This window comes from Schistocerca cancellata, chromosome 2, assembly GCF_023864275.1.
Source record: "Schistocerca cancellata isolate TAMUIC-IGC-003103 chromosome 2, iqSchCanc2.1, whole genome shotgun sequence".
NCBI lineage: Eukaryota > Metazoa > Arthropoda > Insecta > Orthoptera > Acrididae > Schistocerca > Schistocerca cancellata.
Genome location: NC_064627.1, coordinates 46545944 through 46562629, shown reverse-complemented (window position 1 = coordinate 46562629; position 16686 = coordinate 46545944). Strand labels below are relative to the sequence as shown.

The window sequence follows — 16686 nt, the reverse complement described above, 5'->3', positions numbered from 1 at the left end:
ATATTCAAAAAACTATTTCGTATTGTTTACCCCTTCAATAATTCTTAGTATTCTCTTTTGCATCCTGAAAAGTTTAATATTTGTTGTTGTATTGCCCCAGAAGATTATGCCATATTTAATTACAGAATGCACATAGGAGTAGTATACACTTAACAAGCTGGCTTTGCTGCAACAAGTTTTCAAGATCCGTATCATGTAACAGGTTTTGCTTAGTTTTCTTTGCAAATATTCAATATGTACCGCCCATTTTGTGTTGTTCCGGAGCCAGAGTCCCAGAAATTTAGTTCTGTCAAAACTTTCAAGAACTCTTCCCTAAGTTCTATTTCTATGTTTGGGTGGTGTCTTCCTTTTACATTATAGAAATTCAGTGCTCCTGTCTTTTCTTTGTTTATAATTAGCTTGTTATAGCTGAACCACTGTTCTACACTGTTCATTGTTTGGATAGCGGAGTCTTTTAGTTTTTCTTCTGTTTTACCACTAATAAGGAAGCTTGTATTATCTGCAAATTGGAGGGTAGTTTGGCAATACTTGTTGTACATAAGATCATTGACATAGAGGAGAAACAGAATGGGTCCTAATACTGATCCTTGAGGGACACCATATTTCACATTTTCATATCCTGAATAGTAGTAGCTGATTTTGTTATGGTCAGTATATTGCACTTCAACCACCAGTTTGCGACCACATAGGTATGTCTTGAGCCACTCATTGGATATACCTCTAATTCCTAACTGGTCAAGCTTCTGCAGTACGGCACTATGGTCAATGACGTCAAAAGCTTTAGATAAATTAAAACATATGCCTGTCACAAACTTACCTGCATCCAGTTTAGTATAGATTTCATTAAGAAATTCAAATATTGCACTTTCAGTTGAATAGCCTTTCCTGAAGCCATGCTGTGAAGGAGAGAGAATTTTATTTTTATTTAGGAAATCAGACAATCTCTTATAAAAACGTTTTTCTAAAATTTTAGAAAATACAGGCAGTAGGGCTATTGGTCTATAATTTGAAACACATTCTGGATTTTCTTTTTTGAACAGTGGTTTCAGCGTTGCTGTTTTTAAGCATGAAGGGAAGGTTCCTGATGCCAGTGAGCTGTTGCATAAATGTGTCAAGGGTTCAGCTAAGGCAAGACAGTATTTTTTAATAATTGCATCTGGTATTCCATCAATTCCACATGAGTACCCTGTTTTCAAGGTTTTTATAACTGATAAAATTTCTTCAGAATTTGTGGGTGAAAGGAACAAAGATGTAGACACATTTCTCACACTATTACATGTTGTAGGTGATATTTTGTTGTGTTCTTCCAGTCCACTCACCAACTCTTCACTTACGTTTGCAAAATATTTGTTGAAGGTCCCTGCAATTTCTGTTGGGCAAGAAATAATTTGTCCTTCATAACGTAAGTTCACATTTTTATATTATTTAGTTTCACTTGTTGTTTGATTTTTTATAACTTCCCATATAGCTTTAGATTTGTTTTTTGAGTTTTCAATGTATTTGTCATTTGCCATTGTTTTAGCTTTCCTTACAACATTTTTGAGGATCCTCTTGTAATTCTTCAGGTACAAATGAAATTCATGAGGCATGTTTTGTGTCTTTGCTATATAGTGTAATCTTCTTTTCTCTGCAGAAGATATTCTAATACCTGGTGTAATCCATTTGTTCTTTTTGAAGTTAGGTTGACATTTTTGCTTTTTTAATGGAAATGCAGCTTCAAAGTATGACATGAAGATTTCCATGAATTTTTCAAACTTTTTGTTAGTATTTTCACAGGTATACACTTCATACCAAGTTTCTTCACTTAGTCTCTGTACAAAAAGGTTTATTTGTTTGTTAGTGATTTTCCTTGCTTCTTTTACAAGTTCCTCTTTCTCAGTTGTTTCACTTGGGGTGTGCAAAGCAATAAACTGTGCATAGTGATCACTGAAGCCAGTATTAAGATTTCCGGCACAGAAATTGTGATTTAAATTTGTGTTTATTAATATCTGTTCAATTGTTGGTGTAACTCTTTTAGGAGAGTCTATGGTGGCTTTTATGTTACATGTTTCCAGTAGGGTCATCAAGCTTTGCTGGTCTTTTGAGATTTCTTGAAAATCAATATTAAAATCTCCACATATGATCACTGTTTTGTTGAAGTTTTTTTATAGTATTTAAAGCTGCTTCTAGTTGGTGACAGAAATCATTTAAGTTCCCATCAGGGCTCCTATATACACAGATGATTATTAATTTTAATTCAGAGAGTTCAACTGCGGATACTTCAAAAATTTTCTCTTCAGCTAACAGTTCAATGGGTTTTACGTTACAATAATCAACACCACTCTTAACAAATGTACATGACCCTCCATGACTGGATGTAATTCTAGAAAATGATGAAGAAAGATTGAAGTCTGCAAGTTTTGTGACTGACATTGCATCTTTACACAGCCAGTGTTCAGTTATACACACTACAGAAACGTTTTTTGGCTCATCAGTACATAAAATTTCAACTTCACTTAATTTGTTTAGCAATTATTGGACATTTTGATGAATCAGCATGAAATGAAAGTGTTTGTTAGGGTTTGGCATATTGTTAGACTTTGGCATATTTAATTGATCACTTACCTTTACCTTGTCAATAAAAAATCATTCAGGTGTGCTGGAAGTACTGCTTTTCTTTTCCTGACTGCACCTATTCTTCTATTATCATCTGCAGCAGAATTTTCTTCTGTGTCTGGCTCCCCTGGTAGTTGTTCAGCTGCTGCACCTGCTGTTGATAATATTGCTGCTGGTGTTAGAGCTGGGTCTGCAATTGGTAGAGATGTTACTGCGTTCATTGTGCCTGAATATTGGAGGCACCTAGTTCCTTCTTTTGTTGATGATGTTGGTGAGTGAGGTCTTGCTGGCATTGTTTCCTTCGAATATTTGGGGGGGCCAATCCAGTATGATTTTGCTTTTGAGTGTTTGATGCCTCTTGGTGATAATTTCTTCATTTTTCCGACGAGCAGTTTTTTCCCCATGTTGTTAATGTGCAGTCCATGTAATGTGTGGAATCTGCGCCCAATATTATTAACATTTACGAGTTCTACATTTCTGAAATGTTTGCAAAGTAATGAAATTTGTTGGTTGGCATTGATTATTTCTTTATTTACGCATGACCAAAACGGTAAGTCATGCCGATGTGGAATGTTCAGCACTAAAACATTTGTGTGTGTCAACTGTCCTAAGCACTATTTTAGTTCTTTTTTTGCTTTGTGGGTTTCGTTTTTATATACGTCATTTGACCCACCAATTAGCACAACAAAGTCTTCAGAGGATAAGTCAGCAACGTCTGTGGATCGTACATGATTGCAAACTTCTGACATAGAAGCACCAAGCTTTATGTAAGCGATTGTTTGTAAACTGGACTGACCGTTCAGAATGCGAGCAAATCCACGACCATGACTGTCTGCCATCAAAATTACTTTGCTTCGTTTAGGTTTATCTGCCTGTTTAGAAAGTCCATCGTCGTTATGGCCAAACAATTTAGTATCAGCGCTGGACATATACTTGATATTTGGGTCACGCAAGTGTTCAGGTCTTTCAGTTTCATTTCCTTTCATAACAGTAGTTGAGTTGTTAGGCATTCTTTTGGATGTATCACTCCGCGTATTTGTAGTTTCATATTCAGCTCGGAAGTTAGTTTTTACGTATTATCTTCTTGGTGTATCCAAGAACGCAATTTTGATAGAAAATTTTTGGCCAGATTGCTACACTAGTAAGGACCAGTAGTATGTTCCCCAGCTAGCAGTCGCATAAGTTCTATTCTGGAAGTAGCGCGTAAAACGTGTTGTTCGAACATGTAATAATGCCTAACCGGAAAATAATTGCGGGATAACTAAACCCATTATTCTCGCAGGGTTAGTGAAGTTAATCGGCGAACAAATTTTGACAGTGGCAGCAATAGCTACAGAGTTGGTGATGACAAGATTGTTTGTTAGAATGAGGAAGGAGAAGAAACGGAGATATCACACAAATTATGGAAGAATAAGGTGATTCCAAATTTATATAATAATTTTGTGATACTACTTTTCAATCTCATGCTTGAGAAGCTGGTGTGTATGAATGAAATGTGAAACTCTTTCCTAACATAAAGCTTTTAGCTCGTAGCAGGCCTAATAAGCATTAGATATTGGTACTTATTGGATTATATTCTGTCGTGTTATAAAAATGGCCATTTGTGCCAAAACAGTGTTTATTTGGTGTGTCACAAAATTGCTGCCATATTAGAAAGGCCTATTTTGTTTTATCTAGCAGACAGTGACAAAATAGACGTAATCAGATTGAGAAACCACAACAGTCTTGGGTAGTATTTGTATTAAAAGGTTTTTCAATATTTGATAACGACCTTTTGATTTTTCATGTAGCAAAACGTTTGACGAACTGTGATAAGGTAATAGATTCTTTCGCAGAAAGGAAAGCACGCCCTGTAAAGCTGTAGTAGCAAGATTAGAGAGAAAAAAATGCTAGAAGCTAAGGTTTGAAGAAATGTGTAATTTCTTGCTTACCTCTTGTCAGTATTGGTTTTATATATCCTATATTTAATTTTATGTCACGCAAAACAGCAAATTATTAGCTATTAGGCAATAAAGAGTTCAGATTTTCTGAAGAGTTCATGTTCTCTGGATTACAAATAATCCCCTCCGCTATTAATTGTGAGACTTTTTTAATGAGGGGCAGGCTGTCAAACTGGCCGATTGGGAGCAGGAGAGGCACCAAGGACATTTCAATTTCCACTCTTCTGAATATAGTTTAGACGTGCGGTAGAAAAATGCTTCATGAAGAGGCGTGGCACTGCACGTTGGCATACTTAAGACCAAATAATATGTCTTCCGTTTTCTCAAATACATATGTTTCATGTTTCAGACTTTTCAGGAAGATGTGCACTACAAGATGAACATATTTTGAAAATTCGATTTTTTTTTTAAGTAATGACCCTGTTCGCAAATGTCGTAGATCCAGGGCTGATGTGCAGAGCAGTCTGAGCTATAGTGCGTTGTCTCCACATGGCCCGTGTTTACATTGAGCGGTAGTGATTTTGCTGTTTCCCCTTCGTTTACTCTTACGTCAAATGAAAACAAAATGGATATCTGTGGCCGGGAGCTATCAAGTGAATTAAAACACATTAACATAACTATGGAAGGCTGAAATATGTCATTAGTTTCAGATTTTATTTTATTTCCATATTTCAGTCAAGCATTAATCGCCTTGTGGAACAATGAAGTTATTTTTGCCTGTTTGCTAAAGAAATTAGGCTTTTGTTAACCTTTTCCGCAGAGGCAGTCAATGTATTTGAAATGAAATGTTTAATTACACAGTATGGGCTAGTTTCATATGAATGTGGGCATACGAATGTGCACTTTAAGTATGCACTTTAAATGTGCACATTTTAATATGGTTCATGAAATTCCAATGCGCTTGCAGTATCCTTTGATGTCTTGTTTCTTTTATGACATAATGTATGATCTTTTAATGTTTTACACATACGTGCATACGGACTTCCTATGTCATGACAGCTACCCAAGCACGGTCTCGCCTGTTACCTGCACTCTCTGGCAACTGCTGAAACGAACCTATTTCTAAGAGGCCGCGGGAAAATATTGCGAATGGTGGTTTGAAAAGCGTTAATTTCAAAGTAAATATCCTTTTACGTAAGTTGAGCTATGTGCAAGAATGTACCATGAATTCATTAAATCAGAGAGCGTTTGACTCTCATTTAAAAATCTACTCTTTGATGACGAGCCATTTAGAATAATTTAGAACCCTGAAGACCGTCTTTTTTGAAACCCATGCTGATTCCAACAGAGTAGATTTCTAGTCCCCAGAAAAGTCATTATACTCTAACATAATACGTGTGCCAAAATTCTACAACTGATCGACGTTAGAGATATAGGTCTATAGTTCTGCACATCTGTTCGACATCGCTTCTTGAAAATGGGGATGACCTGTGCCCTTTTCCAATCCTTTGGAATTCTACACTCTTCTAGAGACCTACGGTACACCGCTGCAAGAAAGGGGGAAAGTTCCTTCGCGTACTCTGTGTAAAATCGAACTGGTATCCCATCAGGTCCAGTGGCCTTTCTTCTTTTGAGCGATTTTAATTGTTTCTCTATCCCTCTGTTGTCTATTTTGATATCTACCAATTTGTCATCTGTGCGACAATCTAGAGAAGGAACCACAGTGCAGTCTCCCTCTGTGAAACAGCTTTGGAAAAAGACATTTAGTATTTCGGGCTTTAGTCTGTCATCCTCTGTTTCAGTACCATTTTGGTCACAGAGTGTCTGGACATTTTGTTTTGATCCACCTACCGCTTTGACATAAGACAAAGTATTTTCTGCCAAGTCAGTACGTAGAACTTTACTTTCGAATTCATTGAACGCCTCTCGCATAGCCCCCCCCTCACACTACCTTTCGCTTCACATAATTTTTGTTTGTTTGCAAGGCTTTGGCAATATTTATGTTTGCTGTGAAGTTCCCTTTGCTTCGGCAGCAGTTTTCTAACTCGATTGTTGTACCAAGGTGGCTCTTTTCCATCTCTTACAATCTTGTTTTGCACATACTCATCTAATGCATATTGTACGATGGTTTTGAACTTAGTATATAGGAATGTGTTTAAAATTGATCTGTGATGATTTTCAGTTGCTTTGTTTCGATTATTTACATACAGAAAATGTAATTTTAATGACAGCAGCAAACACAAAAGAAACACTTCTTAAATCCCTCATACCTGAAACAGTCTAAAATTGGAAATAAACAAGCAAGCAGTGAGCTCATGAGTCATGGAAAAGTAACTGTGAAAATATGTGAAAATGAAAACTGGGAAAGTGAAGTCCAGTTTTCTGAACCTTTAAGATCCACTGTTTGTGAATAAATATAAAGTGAAAACATATATTCAAAAAATGAATGTCATTATCACACTGTTACATACAAAAGGAATCATCATAGTACTGAAAAGGGCAACTGACAAATTTCTCATTGTAGGTGACAAACTGTGAAAAAAATGTTGCCATGACAAATTTGGGAATTGAAATTTGTTCTGGGATCAGCACCCTTCACTTAAATAATTGAACATTATTTGAAATTCAAATTGGGGACATGTAGACAAAGCCACCAGAATCTACAAAGGTATTTACATTCATATTGGAACAAATTTACTGTGTAGTACCAGTGAGGAAGAAATTTTCAGTGAAACTCAAAACATAATCCAAACTGCAAGAATCCTGTACAGATCCTAGACTTTCAGTATTATGACGACTGATATGTGTAACATTTTAAAATATTAGTAGAAACTAATAACTAGAAGAGGGCATGAATATGCACAAAATGTATCTGTAGAAAGGAATCATTCTTTTGTGCATTACTATGTAGAGGGACTGAGTAATAACAGATGCTAATAATGTACACTTGTTTAAAATCCAGAATTACTCCTTATCTACACTCCTGGAAATTGAAATAAGAACACCGTGAATTCATTGTCCCAGGAAGGGGAAACTTTATTGACACATTCCTGGGGTCAGATACATCACATGATCACACTGACAGAACCACAGGCACATAGACACAGGCAACAGAGCATGCACAATATCGGCACTAGTACAGTGTATATCCACCTTTCGCAGCAATGCAGGCTGCTATTCTCCCATGGAGACGATCGTAGAGATGCTGGATGTAGTCCTGTGGAACGGCTTGTCATGCCATTTCCACCTGGTGCCTCAGTTGGACCAGCGTTCGTGCTGGACGTGCAGACCGCGTGAGACGACGCTTCATCCAGTCCCAAACATGCTCAATGGGGGACAGATCCGGAGATCTTGCTGGCCAGGGTAGTTGACTTACACCTTCTAGAGCACGTTGGGTGGCACGGGATACATGCGGACGTGCATTGTCCTGTTGGAACAGCAAGTTCCCTTGCCGGTCTAGGAATGGTAGAACGATGGGTTCGATGACGGTTTGGATGTACCGTGCACTATTCAGTGTCCCCTCGACGATCACCAGTGGTGTACGGCCAGTGTAGGAGATCGCTCCCCACACCATGATGCCGGGTGTTGGCCCTGTGTGCCTCGGTCGTATGCAGTCCTGATTGTGGCGCTCACCTGCACGGCGCCAAACACGCATACAACCATCATTGGCACCAAGGCAGAAGCGACTCTCATCGCTGAAGACGACACGTCTCCATTCGTCCCTCCATTCACGCCTGTCGCGACACCACTGGAGGCGGGCTGCACGATGTTGGGGCGTGAGCGGAAGACGGCCTAACGGTGTGCGGGACCGTAGCCCAGCTTCATGGAGACGGTTGCGAATGGTCCTCGCCGATACCCCAGGAGCAACAGTGTCCCTAATTTGCTGGGAAGTGGCGGTGCGGTCCCCTACGGCACTGCATAGGATCCTACGGTCTTGGCGTGCATCCGTGCGTCACTGCGGTCCGGTCCCAGGTCGACGGGCACGTGCACCTTCCGCCGACCACTGGCGACAACATCGATGTACTGTGGAGACCTCACGCCCCACGTGTTGAGCAATTCGGCGGTACGTCCACCCGGCCTCCCGCATGCCCACTATACGTCCTCGCTCAAAGTCCGTCAACTGCACATACGGTTCACGTCCACGCTGTCACGGCATGCTACCAGTGTTAAAGACTGTGATGGAGCTCCGTATGCCACGGCAAACTGGCTGACACTGACGGCGGCAGTGCACAAATGCTGCGCAGCTAGCGCCATTCGATGGTCAACACCGCGGTTCCTGGTGTGTCCCCTGTGCCGTGCGTGTGATCATTGCTTGTACAGCCCTCTCGCAGTGTCCGGAGCAAGTATGGTGGGTCTGACACACCGGTGTCAATGTGTTCTTTTTTCCATTTCCAGGAGTGTAGTTTTTACAGTTGCATTTAATTTATTTATGCTGGCTGCACAATCTGTAACCAGTCTTTGGCTCCTCTCAGTTCAGCCTTCCACATGTTCCTGTCAGCTGTATCTTCATCTCCCACACCCAGCATCTTCAAGTCTCTCATAGTACTATCCTTTCATCTTGTTCTCAGTCATCCTAGTGGTCTCATTCCTTCAGTCTCCCCATCCAATACAGCCTTTGTTACCATGTTCTCCCCTCTCCTCCTCACACCTGTGTCTTCATTTTCACACTCGCTATGATGTCAGGTACTGCATGTAGTGCGTATAATTGTCAGAGTTCAAACTTTTCTCAGCATTTTACTTTTGAAAGTGGTGCTCTCTCTCTCTCTCTCTCTCTCTCTCTCTCTCTCTCTCTCTCTCTCTCTCTCTCTCTCTCTCTCTCAACTTTTTCCATCTGTGCCATCTATACAATGCTAAGACAAGGTATACAGAAGACAAGAATATTATCTTAATAGCAAGAATTTCACAGTGCAGTTTATATTGACACTCTTTTTATGCAGGATGTATTTTCAGGAGATTCTATTAAGTTCTTTGATCTCAGGTAGATAGCCACTCTTAAACTTCCAGTTCCCATTTTATTCAGGTCTTGCATTCTCTTTCCTATCACCACAATGTCATTGGCAAATGCCAAAACATTTATCTTTTTCCATATGGTGACTCCCGCACATTCTTCTGTTACTCTCCTCAGTGGGTTTTTGAGTGCCAAATTGAATAGGATTGTTGATATAAGTATCATCTGCCTGTCTGACTCTTGTGTTTACCTTCGGAGTTTCTGAGAACTGTCCCTGTAGTTTCACTCTACTCTTTGATTCCATCACACACATTTTAGCTAGCTTTATCGGCTTGTCTGGTATCCCACACTTTGCCATTATCCTCCACATCTCCTCTCACTGTGCTGTCACATCCTTCTTCAAAGTCTGTAAACTCACACAAGGTATCCTGATGGTGCTCTCAGTTCTTGTCCAGTATTAATGTGAATATTTGGTCAATTGTTCACTTATCCTTCTGAGCTCCACTTGGGCTATGTCTAAAAATTCTTTAGTGTATGGGTTGAGCATGTTCACTATAATTCCAGGTGTTATTTTATAGCACATGCATAGTAAAATATCCCTCTATAGTTTTGTGTCAACGTTTTGTCTTCCTTCGTGTACATGGGACATACAGCAGCAGTTTTCAATTCCTCTTGCGTTACTTCTTTCCTTTGCACCTCTTTTATCAATTTTGCTAGCCATTTATGTGTGTTGTCTCCTCACTTATTGATGAGCTGTTCTGGTATCGTGTAGCAAGCACGCACAGGCCTACCTTAGTGACTTCCGTTCCACGGCCTGTCTTTCTCATGGGCCTCGACTGAGGTCAACTAAAAACCTGATCAACTCCCTGAACTTGAGGACACATTGCAGCTCATCACAGAATGTAAAAACATAAAATCCGCTGGCTAGGATGGAATTTCTCCATTTTTACTTACACAGTACCAATATAATCTAGCATATCATTTGATGGCCCTAGTATACAGCATCTTAAAAGGAGGAGTGGTCTGTGATTAACTAAAATTACCCACCATTAAACCTCTCTACCATAAAGGTGATGAACAGTTAATAGAAAATTACAGACCACTCACTTCAACTTCTGTTTTTAGTAAGTCAATCAACAAAATCATTCTGAAATGTGTTAGAGTAGTATAATATGCACAAACTCCTGAGAGATTTTTAGCATGGCTTTGCAAGTGGTCACAGGACCATGACAGCAGCACTACAATTTATACTGAAAGTTCTTGAGAAAATCAATGAAGGCATGCAAGGAGTTTGGGTTTTCCTAGATCTATCACAGACTTCTGATAGAGTTGATAAAGAGGTACTCTGGTCAAAACTGGCCAGAGATGGCATCAGTGGAAAGCTTTTGCATCTTAATACATCATATTAGAAAACAGAAGAGAGTGTACCAAAATCACACACAATAATGGAGAAACATCAAAAAGCTACACAACAAGGGTCAGGAGCATTAAATTCTGTGATCATCAGGGATTGATAATTGATGCCCTCCTTTGTGTATGCTATGCCAGTGAGTTCCCAAATAAATTTAAAACTGGTACCTTCATTACAATGTATGCAGATGACAGTTCAGAATTTGTTGGGGAAATGGTATGTTTAATCTTGGCATGAAGGTAAAACATTTTATAGATACTGCAAAGTCAAAGTTTGAAAATAACATTTTAAGTCAACTTTCAAAAAAGAAGTATAATTTCCTTCAATGTTGGGGACTTGTAAAATTGTACTAATTGTCAAGATATAATGTGTTAGGGAAAATCTGCAGTGAGTGTAAGTTTGTAGGTATATGAATATAATAGAGGGAAACATTCCACGTGGGAAAAATATATATAAAAACAAAGATGATGTGACTTACCAAACGAAAGCATTGGCAGGTTAATAGATACACAAACAAACACAAACATACACACAAAATTCCATCCACACTGTGTGTGTGTGTGTGTGTGTGTGTGTGTGTGTGTGTGCGCACGCGAGTGTATACCTGCCCTTTTTCCCCCTAAGGTAAATATTTCCGCTCCCGGGATTGGAATGACTTCTTACCCTCTCCCTTAAAACCCACATCCTTTCGTCTTTCCCTCTCCTTCCCTCTTTCCTGATGAAGCAACCGTTGGTTGTGAAAGCTTGAATTTTGTGTGAATGTTTGTGTATCTGTCAACCTGCCAGCACTTTCATTTGGTAAGTCACATCATCTTTGTTTTTAGATATATTTGTAGGTATATGTGTAGACAGAAAACTATTATGGACCCAAGAAGTTGGCAATGTGTGTTTGTAAGACTAATATCCAGCTTGCATGTTTCAAGAAGAATAGCTCTATATGTCAACACCCAACAATGAGGGTACGCCTAATGCATTTCAGTTTAATACATCCCTTTCTTCCATATGCTGCAGTATTATTTGGTGGGGCTTCAATACCTTAGTTGGGCAGAGTTTTCAAGCTGCAGAAATGAGCTTTGAGAATATTAGGTAAAAAAGATGCAAGAATATCTTTCAGTGAATTAATAGATTTTAAAATAATGACTGTCTGTTCTTTGTATGTATTTGAAACAACAGTTCTGGCTGTAGAAGACACAAGATATGCATGTCATAAAACAGAAATTCATGAATATAACTCTGTAGAAGTAGAAAATTACCATATGGCAGACAGAGGTTGATAAAGAATTGCAAATGATCCATACACTAAAGGAGCAAAATATTTCAATGTACAGCTGTTTAAGTACTCAAAAATTCTAAATGCATCGAAAATCATAGTTCACCTAGCAATGCTGCTATAGCCTGCCATAGACACTAAAATCTAATATATTAATATGTAAAATAATTTAGTGTATGCTTCAGTACCTTTTATTGCATAGATTGTATACTGCTGTGTTTGTTCTACTACCAAATGCAATGCATGTAATCAGATGTTTCACACAAATTACAAAATTTCCAGCAATGGAACATCAGCTGTATTAAAATGTACTACATTTTTTCCCAGGCATATCAGTTTTGTTTTCAACATCCACTGGTGCATCATCAAAGTTTTCAAAACTGCATCTCTTATCTTGCTACTGTGTCATTACTGAAATTATTTTCTACTGAGACATGATGATGAACTGATATACCTCATCTTATTTCATTTGGGAAAGTCAGAAAGATATTTGATGTCCCTTGTCCAACACTACTCTAGCTCTGCCATTCATAAATGATACCTTTATCTTTAGTTTCACTTACTGTGATACACAACAGTTCTCACATTATGAATCACTTTGTCTCAAGAGAATTTAAACTTCTCCAAAGTTACAGTTTTAATTGTGTTGACAATGTCTGTGGTATGTAATTCTTCACTGTGTCCACATAATATTTGACTTTGAATGAAGATTGAACTTCAGATGTTTCAGTATGGTGAATGATTTTTTTTTTTTTTTTTTTTTTTTTTTTAGTAGTTTCTCCAAATTGCACGCAGAAACTCAATACCATCAGATTTTTCAGCAGCTCTACCTGGAGCCCCAACTGCACATCTCTCCTGCAATTTTGCAGAGCTTTGATTTTATCCCACCTGATGTATGGATGTGTTGCTTGTGAGTCAATACCACCATCAATACTGAGCTTGTTAGACCCTATCCGCCTCAATGGCGTGCAGTTGGCAGCTGGCACTTTCTGTTAAGAGTCCCATACACAACATACTGCTGGAATTGGTATCCCACTATTGAGGGTCAAGTGCCAGCAGCTCTTGGTGAAGAATTCAATCTAAATTTGCCACATGCCTAAACATCTATGTTAGTCAACTCTGTTTCACAACTAACAGTTCATACTCATTCTGAATCATCCAAAAATGATTAGAACAGTTGAGATAAGATTGGAAGCTGTACGCGAGGACCGGGCCCCTCTTGTCTATATACATAATTCCTTCTCAGCATCTCCTGCGATATGCCTCCAGCCTTATGATTCAAATGGGTCTCTTCTGTGGCCATAGGAAAAATGCATATCCACCACCCTCAGGTAACTAGTGTTCAGCTCCCCACAACTACCCTAATTCGACGAGCATGTACATGGACAGACTGAAAGTTAATGGCAGGTTTGGTTGTGCTTTCTCACATGCAGAATGTATTTTCTGCCTCATGCATACAGTGTACACACTGGAGAGTTGGTCATCATGGCCAGGCTCTGCAGTTTATTGAAACAATGACCACAAAGGACGTCTGGTTTGTAGGGACTACGTGAGCTACTTACAAAGGACATATCACCTCATATACATTTCAGAAGTGAACATCCATTGCTTAGTACTCTGGAGCTGTGTATGTCATCTACTAACATTCATCTAGACACAGAGCAATGTGGGTTTTCTATGAAATGAACTCTGACAAATCAGCTAAAGAGGCAACCACAAGAGGCAAGCTTGAATATGTGTACTGGAGAGGGAGAGTGACCTAAGATCTCAGCTGCAACATAACATTTTGAAAGCCTAGGATATGAATGGCAGGCTACAACAGACCTCAGCAAGCTGAGAGTAACTGGTGTGACCGTTGAGGTAGGGGATATGTCACTCCTGGTCACTCAGAAAGGTGCAATTTTACTCTGTTGGCTGCATAGTGGCCACTACAGTGTTTCCCACAGGGTCTTTTTTAATAAAGGACACCTCTTGATGCAGCTGTGCTTGTCATCTTATACCAACTCATATTTCGGTAGATTGTGCCCTGCTAGTTGATGTGAGATGAGCCATCAACTTGCCTACCACACTATCCCAAATACATGGGATGCTGAGTTAGTAGCTAAGAAAGCCATACATTTCCTGAAGGAAGGTGGATTTTACAGTACACACTTTACATATGATATGCGTATATGATATGCGCGCATGTGATATGCGCGCGTATGTGATATGCGCGCGTATGTGATATGCGCGCGTATGTGATATGCGCGCGTATGTGATATGCGCGCGTATGTGATATGCGCGCGTATGTGATATGCGCGCGTATGTGATATGCGCGCGTATGTGATATGCGCGCGTATGTGATATGCGCGCGTATGTGATATGCGCGCGTATGTGATATGCGCGCGTATGTGATATGCGCGCGTATGTGATATGCGCGCGTATGTGATATGCGCGCGTATGTGATATGCGCGCGTATGTGATATACGCGCGTATGTGATATACGCGCGTATGTGATATACGCGCGTATGTGATATACGCGCGTATGTGATATACGCGCGTATGTGATATACGCGCGTATGTGATATACGCGCGTATGTGATATACGCGCGTATGTGATATACGCGCGTATGTGATACGCGCGCATGTGATACGCGCGCATATGCGATACACGTATATTCCAGATGCATTTCAATTATTCATTATTTAATAATTTCCTTCTTGCGGGTGCCAATGTACCCCTAGTTCTCTGGTTGCCTCAGTCCAGTTATACCCTGCTCACCATAGTGATTTGCATGGACAAAATGTGAAGAAGCTTTAAAATTTTACAGAGCAACTGTTCTAATAGCTTCCGTATTACATGCTTGAATGAACCAACAATAGAGAATTCATCCATTGATGGTAGCTCTGCTGAGCTGCACTCTTACACATTAACTTTAAGCCCTCAGTTTTGATGTCATGTTTCCTTTTCTATATTCTGCAAACCACTGTGAGCTGCAAGGCAGAGGGTACATCCCATTTTACCCATTATTAAGGTATCTTCCTGTTCCATCCATGTATGGAATGTGAGAAGAAAGATTGTGTGGAAGCCTCTGAGCATTTGATAATTATCATCATCATATTCTCACGATCCCTGTTTGAACAGTACATAGATGTTTGTAGTATATCCCTAGAGTAACCTTTTAAAGTTGGTTCTTGAAACTTTAATAGTCTATCCCAGGATAGTTTATGTCTGTCTTCAAAAGTCTGCCATTTCAGTTCCTTCAGTATCTCTGTGACACTCCCTCGCGGAACAAACAAACCTGTGACCATTTGTGCTGCCATTCTTTGTATACATTCAATATCCCCTGTTAGTCCCATCTGGTATAGGTCAAATACACTTGAACAACTGCATATCATGCAAAAAGCTGGGTTTTACTATTAATATTGCCTGTGAGGTCATTAATATACAGCAAGAACAGCCAGGGTCCCAACACACAACTCTGGGGCACACCCCAAGTTACTTCTGTATCTGATGAGTCTCCATCCCAGGTAACATGCTGTGCCATTCCTACCAAAAAGTCCTCAATACAGTCACAAATTTCACTTTGTACCCCATATGATCATACTTTTGACAATAAGCATAGGTGAGTCAAATGCTTCTCGGAAATCAAGAAACATTTCATCTAAATGATTGCTCACATGACATACTGAAAGCTGTGGATCAAGTCAAAGTGTGAGTTGGTTTACACATGATCGGTGTTTTCAAAAACCGAGCTGGTTGGCAGTGAGGAGGTCATTCTGTTCAAGGTACATTATCATGTTTGAGGTCAGAGTATGTTCTAAGAGTCTACATCAAATTAACATCAACGATTTTGGATGGTAGTTTTGTGGGTCACATCTACTACCCTTCTCATAGACAGGTGTGACCTGTGCCATTTTCCAATTAGTGGGGATGGTTTTTTGCTCGGGGCAGATATGATAGATTGTAGTGAGAATAGGGGCTAACTCATCTGCAAATTCAGTATAGAATATGATGGGGATTCCATCAGGCTTGAAGTACTCTTAATTTAATTCAACTTTTCAATGGTACAAGGATTAAATTCGGGCAACTCTCCTGGGTTTTGAAAATGGAGTTAATCATTTCAGCTTTCGCTTTGCTACCCTCAGTTTCAGTTCCTGTCTCATTCTCTAGGGAATGGATTTGAACTTCAGTGCCACTTACAGCCTTTACATATGAGCAGAATTTCCTTGGATTTTTTAAATGTCATTTGACAATATTATGCTACGGTACTCATTGAAGGCAATATGCATTGCTCTTTTGACAGCCGAATGTGTGTCATTCAGCATCTCTGTGTCTGTACTCAAGTGTTTTATTTTACAGCTATTATGCAGCAGTCCCTGTTTCTTTAGAAGTTTCTTTACAGTGGCTGCATACCATGGAGAGTCCTCCCACTATGAACTGTTCTACTAGGTAAATATCTATACAGTGCATGGTCAACTATTCTTTTGAACTTGTGCCATAGTTCCTCTATATGCTCCCGACCTGTGCTGAAAGCTTAAAGTTCCTCTTGAGATATGACATTGCTGATGTTTTTTATCTAGTTTACTCAACATATCTTTC

At 39.5% G+C, this 16686-nt stretch overlaps 1 protein-coding gene across 1 annotated transcript in view; it reads left to right on the top strand.

Moving 5' to 3' along the window:
* LOC126150672 (serine/arginine repetitive matrix protein 2-like) overlaps positions 1 to 16686 on the top strand; it is a 130955-nt gene that overhangs the window by 43903 nt on the left and 70366 nt on the right. The window contains exon 3 of the mRNA XM_049915891.1: positions 2696 to 2866. Within this exon, the coding sequence (XP_049771848.1) occupies positions 2696 to 2866 (171 nt within the window). The remainder of the gene's footprint in view (positions 1 to 2695; positions 2867 to 16686) is intronic.